The sequence below is a fragment of the Crocuta crocuta genome, unplaced genomic scaffold, assembly GCF_008692635.1.
Source record: "Crocuta crocuta isolate KB4526 unplaced genomic scaffold, BGI_CrCroc_1.0 scaffold112, whole genome shotgun sequence".
Lineage (NCBI taxonomy): Eukaryota > Metazoa > Chordata > Mammalia > Carnivora > Hyaenidae > Crocuta > Crocuta crocuta.
Window position 1 is genome coordinate 703,155 of NW_027528818.1, and position 25,362 is coordinate 728,516.

A 25,362-nucleotide genomic window follows, 5' to 3' on the forward strand; every position below is an offset into this window, starting at 1 on the left:
TTAGTTGTTTTCTTTGTTAACTCTTTCAGGCTGCATACTGTTTGTCCTTCACAAATTTATTATGCTCATATTATTTGAACATGATTGAGATCGAAGATATATACACATACAGGATTCAGATTCGTAAGAAATACACATACCTTGTCAGTAGTCAAGCGTTGGCTTACATAATGGAAGTCCATGCATCGGTAAAGTTTGTTACCAATGTTTGATAAACTCTGTTTTGTTATGCATAACGTATTCAAAACACCAGGAGATGCCTCATTATTTAAGTATTCACTTGTTTCCCCCCCACTAAGAAAAATATCAGGGAAGAGAAAAGAAGCTGCTAGAATCTGCATGCCATCATGATAGTTCACCTTCTTGTTAGCCCAGTGACACACCCTAGTGCTTGAAACTATCAGTTGGTCCTGAAAATGGTGACCTCCCAGTTCTCAAACAAGGATTGTATTTGTGCAAAGCTCTGCAATAATGGAAATAGTTACTTCTATAAACTTAACGGGGCACGTAGATCTTTGCAAACTCCCAAAAGCTCCAAATCATACAAGATGCTTTTTCTTTTAAAGCAAGCTGAAAGCATATCTAAAAACGATATAACTTTGGGGGGCGCCTGGGCAGCTCAGTCGTTTAAGTGTCCGACTTCGGCTCAGGTCATGATCTCACAGTTCATGAGTTCAAGTCCCATGTCCAGCTCTGTGCTGACAGCTCAGAGCCTGGAGCCTGCTTCGGATTCTGTGTCTCCCTTTCTCTCTGCCCCTCCCCTGCTCGTGCTCTGTCTCTGTGACTCAAAAATAAATAAACATTAAAAACAATATAACTTTGAAAATCACTTAGCAGCTAAAATTTACACAAGTGAGGCCAGTGTGGTTCTTTTCAGAAAGTCTCTGTCTCTAACAGTACATTATCACTGTCTACTATCAGCGAAAAACTTTCTGTCGGAGAGTTCTCGCCCTGGCACTGTCGCTTACTGCCTGGGTGACCTCAGGCAAGTCTTTGAGCCCTGATTTCCTGCTCTCTGAAAGAATACTGCCTCTGATTCCAAATTCACCCCCCAGTGTCATTGAGCGGACAGAAAGCAACTGTCCACACACCGCGTGCCTCGCTTCAGACTAGTGTTACAAAGTATTGGATAGATGATATAAACCTTTCGTTTTTCCAAATATCTGTTTAAATGTCTTCACAAATCCGTACGATGGGGAGTTTTTTACTTGCCCTGCCGTGGAAATCTGACACCCTTGCAGGGCTGGCCAGGTTTGCTCTGCATACTTGAGCCATTGAGAGCTGTGACAGGGCAGAATCCTCACATTTGAACTGGATCCGGAAGGCCGGAGTTCAACTTTTGTGTTCTTGAAAGCTAATTAAATAATTTCTGACAGCTGGTAGATACAGACCTCAAGACAGAGTAAGGGAGGGTTTACCTCTGCTTGGCTAATGATATTTTTTGTCCCTTGTGACATTTATCAGAATAAGCGCCCGATGACTGCAGAGCCCAGAGGTCTTGTGGCTGTTTTTATATCCCCTCTCACAAAGGGGCCTGACAATACGGAATGCTTAAAGGTTGTCATCAAAGTCGGAAGCGGAACACTTGCAACTACTGCAGTTTTCATGCTGAATCAGAGGAAAGCAGAAATTTTCAGCTGGGGAAAGATATAGTAGAAATAACTGTTTTTGTGCACATCTCTGCCTGTGTGTATGTACTTATTGAGGCCTCGTTAAAATCAGACAACACTCTTGAAATTTGTTAGTAACGGTTTCCCTTTGATTGGTTTTTACTAAAATGTTTTTGCGGAGGCTCCCTATATGCTTTTCACGATTGTCTTTGCGAGGAAGACAGGGAAGATTTGTCTATTTCAAAAGAAACCAAAAGAAAACCACAGGAAGGGGAAAGGAAATGTTAAGGGAGTTTCTGCTTGAGCCCCAAAAGAAACAAACTGAGTAAGAGCGACCTAAGAGGTACATTTTCATTCTTTCTCTTCACAGAAAAAGTGAGCAAAGAGCACAATCACACAAAAGAAAACACCATTCGGACGACCACCAGGTAGGTCACTTTATGCCGGGGTCCCCTCAGAGCGCCGCCTGTGTGGGGGCCATCAGGCCCCAATCACGTGTTGCACATTGGTCCCCAAACTGGTTTCTCCCACTGGGTTCAAAGGAGTCATGCCCTTTGCCACTAGTTTGTATTAAAATTTTTACGGACACAATACAGAAAGGGAGGACACCAAGAGGGAAGACCACTAATATTTATCAGACATCTACTAGCTGTTACCTGGCTGGGTAATTTTCCACATGTTCTCGTTTCTTATTCCTTACAGTAGTTTTGTGAAGTAGATCAAAGTCTCCCCTTTGCAGAAGTTTCTTGACTTGGGAGTTTAAATGGGCGGTGCAGCTGTGATTGGGAGCGGGGTCTGTATCTCAGGGAGGCTTCCCCCACTCGGTCTGGAGACCAAGGTTCTCACTGAAGCTGTGCTCCTGAGTCACTCGGCAGCTGAGGACTGATAATGTGTCAACCAAGGATATCACAGCATTGTTAGGAGGGCAAAAAAATTTAGAGCAAAAGAAAATGCCGTAGAAGTCCGCAGGAAAACCGTTCTCACTAACAGCTGTACCTAAGGAAGCTTTCCATTTGCCAAAGGCAGCTTGTGGACGTCAGCCATCCATTTGCCCTATGAAAGATAGGGGTCCGGCCAGTTCCCTGCTCCTCCCCGGGCTGGGAAGGCGGTCCAGACCTGAAGGGTTGTGCGCAAGCTCCAACAAGCGCACATCCCACCAGGGAAAGGAAGCTCCTGGGGGAGATCCGACCTCTAGCTTTGAAGGANGAGGCAGCAGGTGTGAGCTGCCAAGAAGGCTTTAAATGAAGGAGCTTTGCTTTCCTGAGCAAACTTAGCAAATTCTTCCTAAGGGTAACCATTGACTGGTGTTACATTTTTAATTCTTGCAGCGGACGATGAAGGATGCTTTTCTTCTGAGGTTGTATGAATTGACCTCGGAGCACCATCAGACATATGAACGTTGCTCATTTGAACCTTAACCCGAGTTGTTTTTTTCTTTTTAATTCTATGGACTGGAATTTAAGAATATCAAATATCAAACAGTAAATAAAACAGAGAGCCAGCTGGCCTCGCACAAAGTTTGCGGCGTATCAGGGAAGGGAAACCTGCTGTAACAGATCAGAACAGTGGTGCTGTGCTGGCCTTGTCTCTGTATATAAGTGCACAGGTGGAAAATGGGGCTTGCGATCTGGTCTGCGCATTATTTTGGGAAAAGGGTCTGGGGGCCGGGAGGGCTATGTATCTATTACGTTAGATGCTCAGGTAGGAGATGTAAGCTGCTATGGATTCCACTGGACCTTATGTCTGTTTTCTGAAGACCATTTAATAAGTCTTGTGTCCATGGGTGTAAATACATGAAATTGTCCAGATTGGGAGACACTGAAAGACAGCATACTAAAAATAATAAATGTTAATTTTCATTTGCTGCCATAGGGTCCTTGAAGCGTCATGAATGTAGGTTCCCTAGAAGCAGAGCCTGAGATGGGGATCTGGAAAGGGGCTTCTCAGGGGACCATGCTGGGATGTGAAGGGGCAGAGAGGGAAGGGGAAGTTGTAGAGCAAGGACATGGTTTTCACCGGACTCCAGCTCTGCCCGATCCCACAGAGAATTCTGGAGCATGAACTGCACCGCAGGGTAGAGCCTGCCTGGAGGCAAGGAGGCTCGCTCTTTGCTCCCCCGCTCCATATTATTCACCAGCTTCAGGTCACCTCCAGCCGGGAGTGTAGAGTGGTGAAGACAGTTCTCCCTCACTATTAGCAGCCAGCACCACCAGCCGCTTGCCGGTGGGCACACTAATGCAGTAAAGGCGTTGTGAGCAGGACCCAACAGCACCCCCTCTGGTGGTTTTCTGCTGGATCTTTAAGAGAACATAATAATATTTATATAACAGAAAGGTGTGCTGCGAAGCCGTGTTATTTTATGCCTTTCAGGTGTTCTCTGGGAAGAGTAAAAGGAGATTTGAACCAGTCCCAAATGAGTGAAATAAGTCTCATAGTCTAAATTGCCTTGGCTGGAGCTAGAGCATAATTATAGGATAGAAGAGAAATTTTTTTTAGCCATTTGGCAAAAATGAAGCAATCCTTAGATTCTTCTCTTGCTGGGAGATTATGAGTAAGAAGAAATCCAAATCAGACCTTTTGCCCAAAGCAAAGGAAGAGGTGCTTGCTGTGAGCCCCTGACATGGTATAGTGTTCCGAAATCAGTGGTATAGAATTCTTGGTTTATTCTTCTATAGAATCCTTGGTGTGTTTTTATTTTCCCTTTGAGTAGGAACTTGTTCAATTAGCCTCTCCTCAAATAGATCTCTTTCTTACCTTCTCACCTCATTACTTCAGGTGGAATAGAATCAAGCGGCTTTGTGCCAAGAAATCCTCTTTAACCTCAGTTAACTGATAACAGGGAAAGGGGAAAAAAATGCCAACTCCCTCTCTTATTTTTTGATTCCTGTTTTAGAAGGAGCATTTATTTTGTTTGTACAAGATCAGCTGGGGGGTTGTTTTAAGGTATGATTTTCTGTACTTCTCAAAAAGATTGACATCAAGCCTCCAAATGTCCTCATCTCCAGATATTTATGTACTTCGTGGGATCTTCTTCTATATTTTCCAGAAGAAGCTCACTGTCCAGAACGATGGCTCGTGATTGCAGTCAAGTTCAGAATCTGCCATGTTTGAGAATTGCTAGGGACATTGAAGATAGTTTAACTGAGGTCAAACTCTTCCAAATGTCAGGGGGTGCCTGAGCCCCTCCACTCAGTGAGATCTCCTGCCCCCCGAGGGTCTGTTTATCCAGGGGCCCGAGGGCAGGGAAGAGATGTGCAGTTCTGAAGAGAGAAGCTCATTCTCTCCTGTCCTGTGCAAACCCATAACTCTCTCCACAGTTGTTTGTCATTTTTGGTCTTAACTCTGATTCCAACCGCAAGAACTAAGAAAAAGTGTAGCAGCCTAGAAAGAAACATTGTAACTCAGCATTCCAGTATGTGCTTACCAACGGGACATGGGGTGTGGATTTCCAGGCACCAGGAGGAGAGCATGAGCTTGTGGATGTGTCCAGTGGATACAGCTCACTGTCCCTTTGTCCGTTCTTAGGGATGATAATTACACCCTCCTCCCTGTCAGATCCTTTCCATTGGCAATTCTGCTGTTTGTTAATACCCTTATTATAAGATGAGCAGACATGGAGAGAGAAAATGAAGTGAAGACCGCATTCCTTGTTAGCAGTTTTTTAAAACGTGGTTTAGGTGAAGCTAAAGGTTGACACTAATAACTAGCAAGTTTCTGAATCATTGGCTTTCTACTTCATTTTTTAAAAACTCTTTCAATGGAAAATGTCAAACATATACAAAGGTAGGGAATGTACCCATTGCCCAGTTTGAACAGTTATCTCACGACCTGTGTTGATAGGGCTCTCTGTTTTGTTCTCCCTCCCCCTAAATTACTTTAAAGCAAATCCCAGACATCATTTTAAAGGCTTGTTTGAAAACGCTTTTTTTTTCACCCCAAGAACTGAGACTCAGCTACTTAAATTAGTATCATCTTCCCAAAAGTAAAAGAGAAAAACAATCTACCGAATTGCACCATGTAGCCAGGCAAAGAAATCAATCTACTTAACAGCTGGAATGATTGGATCATGTGGTCCTGCTCACCAACGCCTTGACCTTAACCTTTCCACCCTTGCTTGTGCCCTCCTAGGGGCCCCTTCACCGAATCAGTCCTTGAGTTGGAACTTCGCTGTAAATGCTAAAACAGCAGTCCTTTTTACCTCTTTAACCTCAGAGTCCAGCAAATTCAATCTAAGTGTAAAGAAGGCTCTGCATCTCCTTTGAGATAGTGTGTGGACTGAGTGTTCTTAATGCCATTCTACCTGATAAATGAGATGAGGAGACGGTCCAGCCAGACCCGGGAGAACAGAAGGGCTGAACACTTAAGAGACTAATAAAATCCTGATGTTTCTATTTCCTTTCCTAGCACAAGCCTAGATTCTGCAGGGAATAGGTAACCAGCTAATATGATCATTTGTTGATGAAAATATATGAGGCATATAACCAGGATCATAACCAGATCCCAAAGTTTAATGGAATAAGAAGAAGATCTACATCTTCTGACATGGACCATCACCCAGCTAGATGCTGGATAAGATCGAAATAGGAAAATGGAACCCTAGAGTAAGAACCAGATAGCTCCTGGCAGGTGAACTGGACATGCTCAGTGTTGTGTAACACCATGAACATCAAACAATGGCTGCCAAGAACCCTTTCTTGGTTATTTGCTCTCTCCTTTACCCATTAATAATTCAGTGTCCTCAGGGATATAAGATTGCAAGCCTTAAGAAAAACTTCTCACACCTGGTTTGCTTTATTCCAAAAGCAAGGAAGTGTTTGCCTGAATTGTCCTTTTCTCCACTACAAGACAAAAAGCAGAAGTGGGAAAATCGGAGAAAGTACTCCTATCATGCTGTGCCGACCAACATTTAATTTGCCCAATTTTCAGAACGTTGAAATGCGGGCTATTTGTTATGATTTAGATAATGTCTCTTACAGTGCTGACTAAAAGACATATGCACTTGGAAGTGTCCAATATAGAATTTTCCTGTGTGACGGTTTGGATGCATGTCCTTAAATATTTATGATTCAGTAATAGAAATTGCACACATTTGGAAAAGCATGATGTGCTGCCTCAATTTGTACAATTTCCTCCTTTCATTTTTTGGAAGGCAAAAGAGAGTAATACTCTATTACCTTAAAAAGTAAAAGATTACTCACCAAGAACACCAGATTAGACAAAAGCAATTAGGGGAAAAAAAAAAAACAAGAAAGAGAGCAAATTAAATTGGTGATTGTTGAGTAGCTCTCCACATATTCTCATTACCTGTTAAATTTTAGGACTTTAAAATTAAATGCATTGAGATTCCATTTCTGAAAAATGGAAGCTGCTACTAATTTCATGAAGTCCCTTCAGTTAAGATATTCACTGCTTTTTATGGTGAAGTCAAGGCTCTTGTGGGCCGTATGGTGCCATTGCAGATTTTAAGACACGCTTCCTGAAGGTACTGCCATCTACTGGAATATTGTCACAATAAGTACATAAATCTTTGATATCTGTGATGTATATGGTGCCTTTGTGCAGTGCACGACCTGCACCACCATCTGCAACTGCTCTGACACAACTGTTAACTTGCGTGTGTTTCACTGGCAATACATCGTTTTCAACTTATGTTTGAGTTTTTATTTTTCAAAGAAATTAAAACTCATCCTTGAAAATAGTAGATCCCCATACACACACACACACACACACACACACACACACACACACACACACACACAGAGCCTGAAATTATTGCTGCCACTTGGACTTTTTCCTTCATATTTGACCAAACTGTTCTCAGTACTTTTATCTATTCCTACACTCTATTGTCTTGTAAGCATCACCCCTGCCATTTTCCTTTCCATCTGTGATATCTATATTGAACTGTTATAGTTGAAACAATACACTTCCAGACCCATTTGGTATTGTGTTATTATGAAGAGACAGGTTTAAATCTCCTTTTGAGGATCTAAAGAGGGGTGTGCCTTTTCCTCATTCCCATGAGCTCTGCCAACTTTATTTCTCCTGCCTTGCAACAGTGTTCATCTTGTTTATATAACTCAGAATAGCCAGAGATGAAGCATGAACTTGTAACTCTCTGTAGGTAGACATGTAGCTTTCTTCCTTAGCCACCTTTGACAAATGAAGCACGGGCGACGTGACCAAAGGGTATATGTGGCTCAGGTGCAAGCTCAATCCCATTCCTTCTTATCTGGGATTTTCCCTCAAGTGTGTCTCCACGGTTTTTACTAGAAATATATCAGATATGCAAGGACTGGCCCCCGTGTTGGGGTGAGAAGCCCTCTTGGACGATGCCACAGGCCAGGGAGCATCCCTATTGCACTGGCGTTACCTACAACTTCCACAGGACGGTCTTGCGCCACTGCAGGGAAGACTGAGTTCGTCTGTTCTCTGCTCACCTCAGCAGAAAGCCCATTGTCCTTGTTTGTGCATAGAGTCGGATTCCTCTGGGAGATCCAGGTCCCTCGCAAGCTGACCTTTCGTGGATCCGGACATGCAGGTTCACTTCCTGGGCCTGCGGTTGGCTCTGGCTCCCCGGGTCTGGCCTCCCCACCACACCACAAGGCCTGGCATTGTGCTCCTCTACCGAGAAGTTTCCTGGGTCCACAGTGGATGAATGCTTGAGCCGCTGCAGCAGGAATTGTTCCTGAAAACGCGGTGTTAAGTTGCCCAGGTCAGCCTGCCTCTGAGACAACCCTAAATAGAAGGCATTTGTGCTTTTGAGAGAAGAAAATAAAAAAACATTATCAATATCTATATCTTCGTAAGATGTTCTGTTGTTCTGTATTTTCAACAGCCTCTCTTTTCCATGGCTTTTGGCCTTTCTCCAGCTGAAGTTGACAGATACTGGTGGAATCATAATTTACATACAGTTGTCCCTGGCTATGACTTAAAACTGCCTTCAATCAGGGACGTCTGGGTGGCTCAGTAGGTTAAGCATCCAACTTTGGCTCATGTCATAATCTCATGGTTCGTGAGTTCAAGCCCCGCGTCGGGCTCTGTGATGACAGCTCGGAGCCAGGAGCCTGCTTCAGATTCTCTCTCCCTTGCTCTCTTCCCCTGCCCCACTCAGGCTCTCTCTCCATCTCTGTCTGTCTCTCTCTCTCAAAAATAAATAAACATTAAAAATTTTTTAAAAATAACTTATTTCTAGGGGCGCCTGGGTGGCTTAGTCGGTTAAGCATCTGACTTTCGCTTAGGTCATGATCTCGCGGTTCGTGGGTTCGAGCCCTGCGTCGGGCTCGGTGCTGACTGCCAGCTCAGAGCCTGGAGCCTGTTTCAGTCTGTGACTCCCTCTCTCTCTGACCCTCCCCTGCTCACACTGTCTCTCTCTCTCTCCTAGAAATAAATAAAACATTAAAAAACTTTTTTTTTTAAAATAACTTATTTCTAGAGAATATTCGAGGGCATAAAGAAGAAAAAAACAATCATTTATAATCAATCCTGCTACTTAGAGACAGGCACTGCTAAGTTGGTCATTCATGTCCTTGCTGAATTTTTTTGTCTGTTTATATACATATGCTTTCCTATAAAAATTGGATCCTTCTATATATACAGTTTTGCAGGTTTCTCTTTTCACCTAGCAGTATATTAAGAACTTCTTTCTATGTCAATAAACATAACTCAATATTATTCTTTTAATGTTTACATAGTTTTCAGTGTTTGCATGTGTCATAATTTATTTCACCAGTCTCCTGTTATTAGATATCAAGGGTTTTGTTTTGTTTTTCCAAGTTGTTGCTAATATAAACAATCTGGGGATAAATTGACTCAAAAAAGCATTCACTGTTTTTAGGCTTTTGCATGAATTGTCTAATTGACTTTCAAAAAAGTTGAATCTACAATTCTACCAGAAGCTAATGAGAGAGAGAGAGAATGTTTCAAAGGTCTTCTGTTTTATCATTAAAATTTTTTTCTGGCCAATTGGGAGGTTAAAAATTATATTTTATAGTTAGAATCTTTTGATTGATTGATTCTTAGTGATGTCAAGCATTTTGTTCATGGGGAGACATTTGGGAGGCATTTGTATTCGTTCTTTTGTATATTTTCTTTTATTGTCATTTATTATTCTGTTTGGTGGTTTGTCTGGGTTGGGATTTTTGTTTGGTTGTTACTGATTTTTTTATTATGAAAAATTTCAAAACAGAACAGAAGGAATAATGAAGTAAACCACCATATTCCCATCACCCACTGAAAAAACATTTGTCACACTTTACTTCACAACCCTTTTCTTCCCTATAGTTTAAAATCACATCCCAAACATCGTGACATTCTGTCGCAGATTCTTTGATGTAAATCTCTAAAAAATAAGGATATTTTCGATAGTGTCATTGTACGCCACACAGAATTGATGACACATTTGATTGTTTTTTCATTACTGAGAAAGTTCTATTTGAGCGGAACCAGCCAAGTATGCGGTCATGTCAGTGGACTAGAAGGAGAAGGAGATACATTTTAGCTTCTTATCAACTCTGAAAATTAAAGATGAAAATCTGGTGCTTATATGAGTGATATAATGACCCTGGTTCTCATCTGCCCACAAGCCCCAGTTAGAAACCCACTGAGTCTGCAATGCCAGACTCAGTGTATAGATGAATGTCCTGGCTGATGCTTGCCGGTGTGTAGCGATTAGTTCACATTTTATTCACTACAGTCCTTGCTCTGAAAATGTGTGCCCCCAATGTGATCGATGCCTGGGTTCCAGGCCTGCCCACTGGGGTCATCAGTGGTCTTCTCTGCTGTGTCCCCTTTCAAGCTTGAAGAGGGAACTTGCTGTTTTAGATGTTTAGAGTTGTCTTCAAGTGGGAGGCTGGCAATCATTTTTAGTCTTGGGCACTCTTCGCCATCCCTATGTTCAAAGTCTTTTATTAAAACAAATACATACATAAAATCATTCAAGAATAGGGTGTCCAAAGAGAAGGTGTTCATGAACACCATTAAAACTGTTTTCTTTCATTATAGACGATTATTTTTTTAGCTGACTGCTTAAATGTTCATGGGAAAATTGGCACCAACTGATGTACCTCAAATGTTAATATCTGGCCCCATTTCAGAAGAAACAGTCGCTCACCCAAAGGGAAACGGAGGGCCAAAGCTGGAAGTAGTGAGGACCACATACAGTCCAACATGACATATAGTGATCGCTATACCGTAGCAAAATGACCTTACTGGCGTTTTATAAAACGCTAAAAATTCTTTTACAAAGATCTGTCGAACTGAGCATTTAATGTATTTCAAATACAATCATTTATAAATGTTACAAGACACATAGGTATGTAAATACATTAAAAATATATTAAGCACCGGGCGCCTGGGTGGCTTAGTCGGTTAAGCATCCGACTTTCGTTTAGGTCATGATCTCGCGGTTCGTGGGTTTGAGCCCCGCGTCAGGCTCTGTGCTGACTGCCAGCTCAGAGCCTGGAGCCTGTTTCAGAGTCTGTGACTCCCTCTCTCTCTGACCCTCCCCTGCTCATGGCTGTCTCTCTCTCTCCTAGAAATAAATAAAACATTAAAAAAAAATTAAAAAATGTATTAAGCATCTATTACTCTATTATAAATTATTAACAAAGAAAGTAATCAGAGCCAGTAATATCTGAGATAAAAAGAAACACTTCTTAAGAATTTACATGTTAATCATGAAAATGAAATAATATTCCTTGACCTTTTATAAAAAATGAGATCTCAAAAATAAAGTGTGGCGATGTTTTACTGTTCGGTCGTGAACATACTTTCATGCTAGTGACTCCAGCTTCTCAGAAAGTTTCTTGTGGCCCTAAGGTACTTGAAGAAATGTTGAGAAGATTTAGTTATAACTAAACCAAATAGTTCCCCTATTCCTTATTTTTGAATAATAACATCTTTTGTATTTGATGTGTTGGAAAAGCTTACCAAAAAACAGCCCTCTTTTCTCTGGCAAAGACTGTATTCCATTTTTGGTTAGCCCTGTCTAGGTCTTGTTGAAAGAGAACATTTCCAGTTTGTCGTCCTTCCTTTAGCATCATCATATCTGCCTGGAGTTTCCGTGTGGAAGCTACCTGTATCCATTTCTGTCTGTCATATTCAAATTCCACATGCTCAGAGAGTCCTTGAACTAGAGCAAGATTTGTTCTTGGAATCACTGTTCTATTGCCTATCTTTTCTTGAGGCATGGAAGATTTTCTCAACCACTGCTTCCTGTTCAATTTAAGATATTAATGCAGTGTGTCACCCTTGGGGTGTGTCTCAAGGTCTAAGTGATTCAGAGGTCAGAGTTTTAAAAATACCAGTACAATGGTTTTAGATAAATATATGGAGTTTTAGCACTTTAAAAATAACATGATATATTAGTACAGAAAACTAGGATTTTTACTGACTTGAATTAATAGCAGGGACTGAATAGAGACTGAGGCAAGCCCGTAAACAGAGCCATCTGATGAGATGGCCCAGGGGCTGGAGTCTGCTGGGGGCAGGTAACAGTGACAGAGAGAAAACGTTGACCCCCACAGAACTTATCCACTCCAGAATGGGATTTCTGGCTCTCCTTTCACAATATATTATAACTTCTCAGAAATATCTGAGTCAGATCATTTATTCTTGAGATTTCCTTAAAATAAAATAAAACTAAACAAAACTTAACCCAGAATCCTTAGGAAATATTTTACGCAGCTCTTGGGAAAATTCCTGAGGCCCTGTTATGCTGTATGAAACATAGCTAAATAAATAATCAAGTACTTTTACTTGAAAATACACCATCTTTTCTTATTCATTACAGAAAAATTCGTAAATGTGCACAGGAAGTCAGAATGTCACTTCAGGATGATTTGTCTGAAACTCTTACCTTCATCGAATTTCCTTCTACCCTGAAGTATACAAATCCTTATGGGTTCTGAGTAAAAACTCATTACAGAGCAAAGTCTCTCTTCCTTGTTTAACCTTTCTTTTCTGCTTGCCATTCCCAAGTTCAGTCCTAAGAGTTATTGTCTTTAAGAAGGAAAAAAAAGTTTCTTCTCTGTTGCTCCTTTAAAATAATTGTGTCATTATTTATTTATTTGTTTATTTATAAATATAATTTATCGTCAAGTTAACCAACATACAGTGTGTACAGTGTGCTCTTCATTTTGGGGGTAGATTCCCATGGTTCATCGCTTCCATACAACACCCAGTGCTCATCCTAACAAGTGCCCTCTTCAGTGTCCATCACCCACTATCCCCTCTCCCCCACCCTCCATCAACCCTCAGTTTGTTCTTAGTATGTAAGAGTCTCTTATGGCTTGCCTCCCTCCCTGTCTGTAACTTTTCCCCCCCTTTCCCTCCCCCATGATCTTCTGTTAAGTTTCTTAAGTTCCACATGAGTGAAAACATATCTATCTTCCTCTGACTGACTTATTTCACTTTAGCATAATACCTTCCAGTTCCATCCACATTCTTGCAAATGGCAGGATTTCATTCTTTCTCGTTGCCAAGTAGTATTCCATTGTATATGTAAACTACATCTTCTTTATCCATTTGTCAGTTAATGGACATTTGGGCTCTTTCCATGATTTGACCATTGTGGATAGTGCTGCTCTGAACATTGGGGTCCATGCACCCCTATGAACCAGTGCTCCAGTATCCTTTGGATAAATTCCTAGCAGTGCTACTGCTGGGTCATAGGGTAATTCTATATTTAATTTTTTGAGGAACCTCCATACTGTTCGTAGAGCGGCTGCACCAGTTTGCATTCCCACCAATTGTGTCGTTACTTAAAGTACTTCTTCCAACGCTCTTTTATATACTGTATCCGCCTTTTTCTTTCCTTCTTGTTTCATTCTGCTGTTGTCATCAACATGAGGATTCCTGTAACGTTTTGGTTTCGATGCTGGTGCCCAGGGAGGGTGGTTTGCAAGTAGACGGGCCTTCTGTTCGGCATGAGGCACAGCTCCCTGCTGGCACACTCAGATGTTAAAGGTGGAAATATTTGTGCCACAGTCGGCACTTAGCAAAATGTATCACTATTTACAGCCATAATCTTTTATGAACTGTTTTATTATTTATTGTAAATCTTTCCTTTCACAGCCCTGCGCTGTTGACCCTACAGTCCGTGCCGTCTGATGCCTGGACTTGTCCAGTCATGGTGACAGCGGTGCCCCTTCATAATTTAGCCCTTAGATTTTCTACCAGAGAAAAATAAAAACACGCAATGTTCATTTCACTTCTACCCAGAAGAGACACTTGAATAGGTAAACGTTTTGGTTTTTCTATGTAGCAAAAGGCAAGAAAAGTAACGGGGGAGTTTACATCAACAGCCTCCAGATGCCGCTTCTGAACATTTATTTATCCGAATAAATGCAGTCTTCCGGGTAGCGGGTCTTTGTCCAGGGCCAGAAGGGATATACTGTGGCAGGTGGGAATTTCATTATATGAGGACAGCTGATGATCTCTTGTCCTTTCAGCTATTCGTTTCAACCTCGTCCATTACCAAAATGTTAACCAGAAATAAATCACTTTGTTGGTAGTGTTTCCCTTTTTCCACCTCTTTAGCTCACTTTCTGATGCAGAGGCTTTTTCACAGTGAAATGACTAAAATTCAGGCAGCTGGGGAGTCAGGAAGCGAGAGCCGTGCAGCAGCCACGAGCCGGCTGCTTTTTGGAAGAAGTGGGAACCGACGAAGTGACTAGTTGAAGGATGGTACGAATGTGTTCAAGTCAAGCCCATCAGCAAGTCCGTATTTTATTTATTGTTCTCCTCCCCGAGGAGATGCAGACCCGGTGCATCCTGTGTTGGGCACATCCTGGTACTGCCCTGACCACCACCTCCTCCCACCAGTGGCCATCACCGCAGCGTGAACACAGGGCCGGCTCTGTCCGCCGCAAAGCTGGGCCTCTGCCGAGAGTGGATGTACTTCTGCGCTTTACAAATGCGTGAGGCATGGGAGAAGAAGAGCTGCTTAAGGAATACCATCTCGGCATTCTGAAAATGACATTGCTCGGCCCTAAGGTGCAGGGGGCGGTGTCCGCTGTCCTCAGATCATGGGCAGAGCTGAAGATGGTTAACATCATTGGAGATCTAATCCCGTTAAGCAAGTGCATCTATGTAGGACATGCGGCAAGTTTGGTTTTCCTCCTCCTCTTCCTGAAACATAGCTGCCAGTCTAGGTGACTGGAAGATTAATGTACGTCTGTGTAAGCACAGTGCCACCATGAGCTTCACATCTGTGCTGAAATAGAGGCTTGTGAACACCTGATGGCCTCGTTACTCTTCCCTCTTCATTTAGGCTTAATCACAGAGATGAGCTTGCCCTCAAAAGCAGTAGGTGCAGACAGGGGGAGGTGTTTAGGATTGCAAATTGACAGGCCTCTGGGTTGCCGAAGTTTTAGAAAATTGGGCCATATCTTAACTTCTAGAGGGAGGGAAAGACTAAATCATTCTCACTTGTGGTATTTCTCAGGTGGAAAAGTCTTCTTTCAGTTACCTGGGATCCTGTATACTGAAAAGGCTGCTCCCATCTCCCCTTCAGCCCTCCTTCCTGTATCTCTTCCTGCCCTGTTCATTCCAAGGAGGATCTGCGGCTCTGTACTGCCCGTGAGCTGCCTGGATGTTACGGGATCACAGGAGGAAGGCAGTGTAGCTTAGTGGGTAAGAGTGCAGACTGGGAAGCCAGCTTGCCTGTATTCAAATCCAGACTCAGCTCACGGGCACGGACAATCACTTCTCTTCTTTGTGTCCAAGTCTCTGCATCCCTTACAGACGATAATAATAATGGTAGCCACCCAGTAGGGCGCTTCTGAGGACTAAGTGAAGTTAATATACACATACTTTAGAACAGTGCCAGATATTTAGTAGCAATATATGCCTGGGTTGTCAGTTGCTACTTTTTACTGAGCTTGTACTATGTACTAAGAACGTTAACATGAACTACCTTACTTAACCTTGCAGCATCCTTACGAAGAAAGTAGTTTGAAACCGTTTTCCCAGTGATGAAACCAAGGTTAGAGAGGTTGTTGGCCGGAAGTCACTTAAACTACTAAATGGCCAGTAGGGAATGCAGGCTCAGATTGTTGCCAACGGTGCGCCAAACCACCACCCTCCTGACCTCCTGGAACGGACGCCTACAAACGCAGAGCACTGTAGTTGTGCGTGTGTGGCCTGAGACTGATGCTGTTAACCTAATATCATCTCTTTCTAGAGAAGGCCTTCCATTAGGCTTACGCTGCCTTGGCTTGTGCAAGGTTCTTCATTGATTCCTTGCCCCATAACATTGCTTCTTCTTTGGTGCCTTTTTAGTATGCAGCACCACTCCCTCTCCCTCAGAAGAAACCTCTTCTGTGCTGTGCAGGATAAAGCTGCATCCAGGGTAGAAAATTATTTGGGATGTTGTTTCCCTCGGTGATTGTCTCCCTTTCAACTCAATTTCTTCTTAGCGGCTTGGTGATAATAGGGCTTCACTGCTCACATCGGGGGAGACCTGCTGTGTTGAAGAGACCATGTGAAGATACAGAGGTAGCCCATTTCCACTATTTAGCAAAATCTAGGAGCCTGTTCCTGGCATGCAGCATGGCAGCCTCGGCCTGGTTCACCTGGAAACCTGCGGGTTGGTTTTAAATGTACCTTGGGGCGCCTGGGCGACTCAGTCGGTTAAGCATCTGACTCTTGGTTTTTCAGTGTGGGTCATGATCTTGTGGTTCATGAGTTTGAGCCCTGCATCGAACTTGGGATTCTCTCTCTCTCTCTCTCTTTCTCTCTCTCTCTCTCTGCCCTTCCGGTGCTTGCATGCACATGCTCTTGCTCTCTCTCTCAAAATAAATAAATCAACTTAAAAAAAATAAGTGTACCTACAGTCTCTACCTGCTCTATCTCTTAAACTATTATTCAGTCTGCATGTGTCACTGCTGTTTTGATGCATTGGCCACTGGTGTCACGATGTCTCATGCGGACCGCTGCTCTGGCCACCTGTCTTGTCTTCTGCGAGCCCCACCACTTTGTTAAAACACAGCAGGGCTTCCCACCGCTATTGGGACAGAGTCAGGATCCCTACATGCAGTGTGCCTGCCCGAAGCTTTAGCCTCATATCCCTCCTCGGTGCGCCTTCTAGCAGCTCCGTAGATGGGCTGTGTTCTCTGGCTGCATGAGGGACACTTTCCCACAAGCCTCCCTTCCATTCGGGTCTCAGCTCAGTAGGCCAGGCCGGCCTGCCCCCGTAATACTGTAGCCTCTCTTCCACAGTGTTAGACTCCGTTACAGTTCCCTTTCATGTACCCACACAGGTCTTTGCACTCCCTGAAATTTGGAGTCATAGCTGATTTTGCTGATCAGTATGTGCCCAGGGCCTGGCACGTCGTAGACATTCACTGGATAGCTGCTGTCAGACTGAGGGAATGGGGGCAGTGCCCATGTTTCTCTGTGGTAAGAAGGGTGGTATTTTGAGATCCCCTTTAGGGAGCCCTTCTCAGGACTCTTCATGTCCTCAGAGGGATGTCTCCACATTTCAGACCAAACAGTTCGTGGGTTTCCCTGAGCTTTCAGATCTCAAGGTAATTGCTAGAGCCAGAGTCATGGTAACATGCAGACCCATTGCCAGACCTTTGCCCTGTGCACAGCGACCAGCTCCTGGTGTTTCCCATGTGAACTGTCCACTCAGACACAAGAATAGCACTGCCACATTTGTATAGAGGCTCCAGCACCAGCGAGGTGGGGATGGAGAAATCTTACACTCTGGGTTTGACCAACGATACTCTAAGGTGTCTCTGTCCTTAAAAGCCCTTTGATAGTTAACCGTGACTTTCATGGAAGAGTTGGAAATTAACCTCGTCCGTCACCCAGAAGTCAAAGACTTCAAAATCAGAGTGACTTTTTCTTCATTCATTTTATACCAGGAAACTCTACACTTTCTGTCAACTCGTACTTTGGCTCATTTATGCTCCTCTTTGAGTTAGAGATGCAGATAAAAAATAGCTCCACCTTTATTGAGCACGTAATGTGAAAGCACGCACTATGAAAGCATATTCTCCGGATTGTCTTCCTCAGTCCTGACAGCTTCTGTGTGAGGTGTGGATGCTGTGATCCTCCCACTTTATAGATAAGAAACAGGCTTGGAGAAGCTCAATAATATGTAGGAGGTCACACAGCCGAAGTGGTGGGACTGGAATTTGAACTCAGAGCTGTTTACCTTTGAGCGCGTGCTGTTAACCACCGTACTGCATTGCCTCGTCCTTCAAGTGTTCTGCATCATGTGCAGGTTATGAGCTGTTTGGCATCAAAGGACATTTCCCCATTTCCTGTCACCTACTAGCCTGTAACTCGTTTATTCTTTAAGTCTCTTTAAACTGTTTTGTGTTTAAGATGTAACTAAAAAGCATGCCATACAAAGTTGCCTTAACTCTAGCCTCACAGTCATATAAAATCATATTGTTAATTAATGTATGTTTTACTTTCTTATAAAAAAAGATGTCTTCCAGTTTTATCTTAATATTTCCTTTTACTCTTTAATGACAGTAACCATAGCCTTGAGGCATACTTAGTAAAGCAACACCAGTCATAGTCCTAGCCTTGTGTGCCNAAACAGACTCTGAAGCAGGCTCCAGGCTCTGTGCTAACAGTTCAGAGCCTGATGCGGGGCTTGAACCCACAAACTGAGATCATGGCCTGAGCCAAAGTCCGATGGTTAACCAACTGAGGCACCCAGGTGCCCCCATTGTCTTACAGTTTTGCAGAGCCCTGCAGGCTGCCTCTCCTTGGCTTCTGGGAAGGTTCCACCAGTCAGAGGCCCTGGTGGGAGGTGGGGGGAGGGGCTTAAGGAAGACCACCCCACCCCTTTCCATCTCCTTCAGCAGCTGCGTCTCCTCCCAGGTGCAGACCCCACCAACAGGCCCCAGACCTTGGGCTCCATCTACCTCCTCCTTTTGTTCTTCTAGCCTCAGGGAGGGGGCTGCCTCCTGTTCTACCTGTCTCGGGCTGTATACTGCCCCCCATAGACCTTCACCACCTGTGTACGCAGTTCCCTCCATTAAATTTCCTCTGTTGTAAATAACTTGGGCCTTCTGTTCTCCAGGTTGAACATTACTGATAACTGCAGTATTCTCACGTGTGATCACAATACTTATTTACAGTTTACTTCAGAGGCATGGACGGTGGGTGCTACAATTGGATTAGAATCCTCTGGTTAAAAGCATCCGAAGCCTTTGTGTTCGGTGTAGAGCAAAACCCTGGCCAAATGTGTGTCGTCCCTGCTTCTAGTTCTAGCTGAGCCCCTCGGGGAACTGAGAATCACTCAAGTCAGGGCCTCCGTTTCATGGGAAATAAAGGTTCCCCAGGGTCCTTTCAGGAGTCCCATAAGCTGGCTTACCTCCTTCCAAAGCACAATGGTTCTAGGATGCAGTTTCGGTTTCCGTGGGGACCAGTGAGTTATCTCTGAAAGTGCGATGGCCCCTGACTCTGGCCTGCCTGCTGTCCTTCGGGTGCCTGCTATTGGTCTTGAGGGCCCAGGTGACAGAACGTGGGTGAGCCAGGGCGAATCTGTCTCCCCTCTGGGAAGAACCTCAAATAGGCCTCGTGATTCTGATCTGGATCCGGGCAGTTGGTCTTCATTTGGGCACAGCACACTTACCGAACATACAGTACAGGAGTAAAATTTACTGCTCAGCTGTCCTGACTGTGCTTAACAATGTTTCAAGATGATGTTTCCTATATTCACCTCAAATAGAAAACCAACAGGCAGAATATACAGATGGCACTTGTCTGATGTAATATACTTTCTCTTCCATTTTAAGCACAACCTTCTTGTATTAACACCATTTTTTTTTTTTTAAAAGGTACCTTATCCTGCGTGTGTGTGACTGTGTGTGTCTGTGTCTGTGTGTCGGTCTTTGGGGCCAGATTCTCTGGGTAATGCAAATACCTTTAATTTACTAAATTTCATCTCCCCTTTCCCCACCCCAGCCCTTTCTTTTCAGAAGATACATTTAGACAATCACCATTCACCTCTAATTCGAAAGACCTGCTGTCCGGTGAGTCTGTGCTTCACGGAAGAATAGCAGCGCCAGGTATGGAAACATTGTTGACTTTGCTTCTACCGTTGGTTGCTTAAAACTCCTTTTCTGAAGTGTGTAAATTTTCAGATACTTTCAGCTTATGTGCTTAAGTTTTTGTATGAAGCTAGATTTTTTAAAAAAGAGGAGAAACTCAATTTAAACACCCACAAAAGTTTATTAAAATCAAGGGCCGGCAGTAATCAAGCACTTCATTTTTGCTTTAGAGGCTCATTGTTCTTTACCTGCTGATGTTTCATTGATAGAGCAAGTTTCTTTTTCTTTGAAAGAGCTAAGTATAACCTGAAAATAATTTGCTTTACACGCTGTTAGTATTTCAGGCAGACGGCCAGGAAGATATAGGAGGGCAGTGGCGAGAACTAATCGCCAGCAGGGAAGGTCGTGACCCTAGTGGGGTGTGGGTGGCCACAAAGACCACTTTGGTTTCCATGGAAACAGCACAGCTCATTAAGACAATCTCGGCACGCGGATTCCGCCTCTCTTCTTAATCAGAGTATCTTCATATATCCATCTAATGTTCCTTTTTGCAATCTCAGCGTCAATACATAATTTATTGTCCACTCTTCCTTTGTCATTTCTCCTTTCCAGAGGTGAAGGCAAGATGCGTTTGCTGTCGCCTTCCCAATTGCATGGCCATCCCTCGGGGCTTGCGTGTGTGTTCTCAGAGTTATTATGAGATGAGAACATTTGAGAACCACTGCACTGTAACCCATACTCTGCTCCTTCCCCCGCTCCAACCCCAGTGCAACAGTCAGGAAGCTTCCTGTTGTCATTACCTTAGCTCCAGCAATTTGAGAGAATTTCAGAAGCTCTCCGTGGCCCCTGCACCCATTCATTTGTCCAGGAGAGTGTGGGAGACCAAGGCTACAAGTGTTCAGGAGGGCTTGCAGCAGGGTCATTGACCAGGAACCCCTACACGAATAAAGTCCAAGTGTCTTCCACCCACCCAGGGAGCCTGGTGTCACAGGTGACTGGAGGTCTGAGTATTTTGAAAGAACCAAGGAGCACCTCAGGAAATACTGGCTTGGGGTATCACAGGTCACTGGAAGTGGTTTGTGACAAACACTGGGGGAGGGGGACGCAACTCTTTGTCACTTTTTAGTCTGACACATCCATTTCTTCTCATCCCCAAAGAGTCCAGGTACCTACATGCGTTTAAGTTTGCAGGGCTTTTCAAATGGCACAGGTAACACGCTTACACAACAACACATTACATAAAACCTGGTTCTAGAGGTGGAAAGAAATTTTGCTTAGTTGATGTCTTCATTCTCAAACAGGGACTATTTGAACTCCTGTTTACTTCCCACAGTGTCATTTTGAATAGCCATCTCCCTGGTCCCCAAATTATCACCCTGCTGTTAAGTTGATGGATTGTGACTTTCTAATGTCAAAATAACTGCCTAGAAACTGCCTGTCAGAGTGCGGTGACCCACACAGCCAGCATCCCGTGATGTATATCCAAACCCTGCATTGCTGGCCTAATACTGTTTGGCTTGACTATATTTTAAGAAGGTTTTATTGGTCAAGTTACAGCTCGACCTCAAAGAGTGATATCAGTGTATGTTTCACTGCATGTAGAAGACGTTTGTGTGGTTTGCTGGATAGACATATTACAAATTAGATAAATTCACTTAAAAAGTTAACTTTCATTTTAGGTGGGAAGTCAGCATCAATGGGAGTTTTAAAATGTAAATCTACCATTCTGAGGGAGAGTCCGTCTATACTTCCAAGAGCCTTTATGTAGGCAGGGGACAAGCACAATGAGTATATTTACATTTTGCTAGAACAGACAACTAAAAAGGGACTTTTTTTTTAATTAAGCAAGGTGAAAATGCTTTAGAAATGTAGTCAAATTAGGAAAGTTAAAAATGAGAAGGACAACCTTGTAAGCACAAGGTTCCCATAACTTGAAGACAAGTTTCGTGAGAAGAGCCTCAGTAATTTGGACTAACTGTGGAGGAGACCGATCTGAGTTAACAGAAGATTGCAGCATGGAGGCTTTTCAAGAAAACGTTTCTTCTGAGTCTGGATCGCGATAAATGGCCATCATATTCCGACTACAGCTCCCCAGTCCCTTTCCCACAATTCTGAAATCCAAAAAGCTCTACCAACTACAATTTTCTTTTTTTTTTTTTTTCTAGGAGAGAGAGAGAGACAGCGTGAGCAGGGGAGGGTCAGAGAGAGAGGGAGATACAGACTCTGAAACAGGCTCCAGGCTCTGAGCTGGTAGTCAGCACAGAGCCCGACACGGGGCTCAAACCCACGAACCGCGAGATCATGACCTAAGCGAAAGTCGGACGCTTAACCGACTAAGCCACCCAGGCGCCCCATCAACTACAATTTTCTTAATAAGTTACTTGGTGGCAAAATCTAATGGGAGGCGATGGATAGCCCTTATGTACTGCCAAAGGTGAAATTCATACATTTTGCTACAGAAATATCAACGTGCTCGACTGTGAAGGCCTACTGGAGTGTTATGTAAAAATATGTCTTAGACTTCATATTATCATTCTGAAATAAGAAAAAGTATGAGTCCCAAATACACGAGAGCCCAGGGGTCTCAGCTAGATGAGTCCAGTACTCTGCTCGATGCGGTGCTGGAAGCAAAGGCATTAAAGGGACAATTGAGGATCTTAAGATTCGAGGGTATAAGAGGCACGGATTCTTACAGAAAATTTCAGAAGACCAAGTGGGCAGCAGATTGCTGAATCATTGGAGATGTGGCAAGAAAGAGGAGTCCAGTGGGGATGTTCTAACGCTAAGGGAGCATTATCAATGAGGGCCTGGGTTTAAAGAGAAAAGGAAGAGGTTGGTAGGAGAGGCAGACAAAGAGCCAGTTCATTGGTTTGGGAGACTGGTTAGGTTTGCTGTAAGGTTGAATAGGGAGGAATAGTGTCTTGGCAGAAGTGGGGAAACCAAGAAGGAGACAGGTGGCTTTAGTGACTAGGCAAAAATTAATTTGTTGTTACTGTATACATAAAGGCCTCAGAGTTCTTAGGAATATTCTCTTCAGTAGTTTACATGTTACCATTACAATATTATTTCTATCCTTTATTTACTTAGCAAACGTCTTCTTTCCAGAGATAATGCAAAGATAAATATCAGCCCAAAGAATTGTCTCCGATTCCCAATTAAGAGAGACTGTAATTAATGAGATTTAACATGTCCATTTTCAATCTAAGAGATCTCTTGCAAATGCTGAAGACCCTTAGCTTTCTTCTCATCCCCAAAGAGTCCAGGTACCTACATGCTCTTTTACGTTTGCAGGGCCTTTCAAACACCACAGTAACATGCTTATATATTTCTGTACTTTCTATCAATGGGATGAAATTATCTTCTAAACACCTTTGGAGTAAGCCCGTGGGGCAGGGGAGGTGCGCTACTCTCGACCACCCGTTAAGGCCCTACAGCTCGGCACCAAAGGGATCCACCCGGCGTGTTGTGATTGTGTTTCAGGCCCGTGGAGAATGAAGCAAGCAGCGTGGGGGCTGGCAGAGTGGGGAGAGGTGGGTAGGACTGTGGACTGTGAAGACATCGAGAATAGCACAGTTAACTAGGCATTTGCCTTCGGCAGATGGTGTCTGAGACACACAGCTGCCGCCATCCCAGAGAAACAGAATAAACACAGAGCTTCAGGGTGTCCTGGCCTTCGTCGTTGCCACTATTTCTAGACTGACTTTCCTGAGAACCAAAGAATGTTCATGAGCCAAGACCTAACATTTTCACTTGCTGTGAATGTCTTGGACAGAGCGAACACCAGGAATCCTTAATAAAATGATGAGTTAAAAGCTCCTGTCACCTTCAGCTGGAAGGATACAGGGACAAAATATCCTTAAAGCCGTGAATAGATTACTGAGTGCACCCTAGGCGGTGGTGTTGCTGATGGTGATTTTACAAAAGGAATAAAAGAGCTTTCCTATAATGGGGGAGATAGGAATTACAGACCATGTATAATTTAATGTACTTTGTCTAATTTGTAGTTGTCTCACTTTGTAGAAGATTTACACTAATAGAAGAAAGAGTGTGAGATCAGGTGTTTTTCAGGGCACCAAGGGCCGTTCTGTATAAGGAGTGGATGCATTACCATTGTACCTACAGCTATTTACAATTCCCCATCGTCTTTCCGTAAGCAAAGACTATCAAGAGAAGAATTTCTCTCTCAGCACTGCTTTTAAACAATACGGAGCTTCAATTCTTGTGTTATTATGACTTTGAAGGCACAGTATGTTTGCTCTGTATTAAGCCAAAAAACAAAAACACAACCAGAGCGGGTGTGAAGGGAAGTGCGGGTCTCTGTGGAATTCCTTCGCAGTGTTTGGAGTCACCGAGGCTTCTGTTTGCGGTTTCAGATGGAGCTTAGAGTTAGACAGTGCAAAACATCTCAACAATTATGTTTGTAAGCCCTGCCCCCATTATTTGCAAGAGCCCCCGAAAAAGAAAACAGGACTTTTTGTTGTCGTTGCTTGTAGCACATACACAAGATGTAAAAAACATGCGGAAAGTTTGGTTCATTCCAGGACTTGGTATGCCAATCAGGATCTGCTGTGAAGTTAAAAAGACTGGTTTGGAGTGGTCTGCCTTGTCACCGGGCCAATTCTCGATCTATTTTCCTCTCTCTGTTCTGCCCATCAATCTAATATAAGTGGTACCATCTCATATACTTCACTGAAATCTAAATAGATGATGCCTCACATTGAGGGCCACCCACAGTGGACTGTCAGCCTGCCATGCTACTGGCCAGATAGCAATGACCTCATTCAGACCGTTGGCCTAAAAGATGTGCATGTCACCTTCCTTTACATTAAGACCTACCAGCTCAGAGAGAGAGAGACAGACAGACAAAGCTGTCCTGGATTACAGCAAAGTGTTTTCTTTAATCCTTTTTCAAACACAGCAGATTCTTTTTAAATTGAGCCTAAGTCATGGGTAAACAATAGAACATTGAGTGTTGTTGGTATGTATCATTTTGTAGCCTAAGCTCCTTCTGATTTCACACATTTCATTGAGTACAAAGGAAGCTAATACAACACGGGTTTGCACTGCACAGGTCCGCTTAAATGCAGCTTTTTTGTTTCAATACTGTGTAGTACTGTAAGTGTATTTTCTCTTCCTTATGATTTTCTTAATAACATCTTTCTCTACCCGACTTTATTGTAAAAATATAGTAGACAGTACATATAACATTCAAAATACGTGCTAATCAACTATATTATTGGGAAGGCCATTGGTCAACAGTATTAGTAGTTACATTTTGGGGGTACCAGAAGTTATATGCAGATTTTCGACTGCTTGGGGTCAGCACTCCGACACCCCTGTGTTGTTCAAGGGTCAAATGTAGTTCTCAGGACACAGGACCTATGTCATCTCATTTAAGTCTGAAAACAACTCACCGAGACATGGGAATTGTGCTTACTTTACAAATGACTAAATGGAGGTTCAGAGAGATTGAATAACTTTTCCAGTTTTATTGAGATGTGATTGACAGATCAGACATTGTTAGTTTAAGGCATATAACATAATGAGTTGATATATATATATATATATATATATATATATATGGTACAATGGTTACCGCAATAAGTTTAGGTACGATCCATCACCATACACAGTGACACAGTTTTTTTTCTCATGACGAGAACTTTTAAGTCTATTCTCGCAGCAACTTAAAAATTAACGATACGCTACCATTAACTTTGCTGTATGTTACA

General features: G+C 43.2%; 1 protein-coding gene across 2 annotated transcripts in view; it reads left to right on the plus strand.

Annotated features, from left to right (window-relative positions):
* Positions 1–25,362, plus strand: part of ZNF827 (zinc finger protein 827) — a 168,745-nt gene that overhangs the window by 92,424 nt on the left and 50,959 nt on the right. For both annotated transcript variants that reach the window (XM_077755912.1, XM_077755911.1), the window contains exons 7-8: positions 1,981–2,038; positions 19,545–19,648. In XM_077755912.1, coding sequence (XP_077612038.1) covers positions 1,981–2,038; positions 19,545–19,648 — 162 coding nt within the window. The remainder of the gene's footprint in view (positions 1–1,980; positions 2,039–19,544; positions 19,649–25,362) is intronic.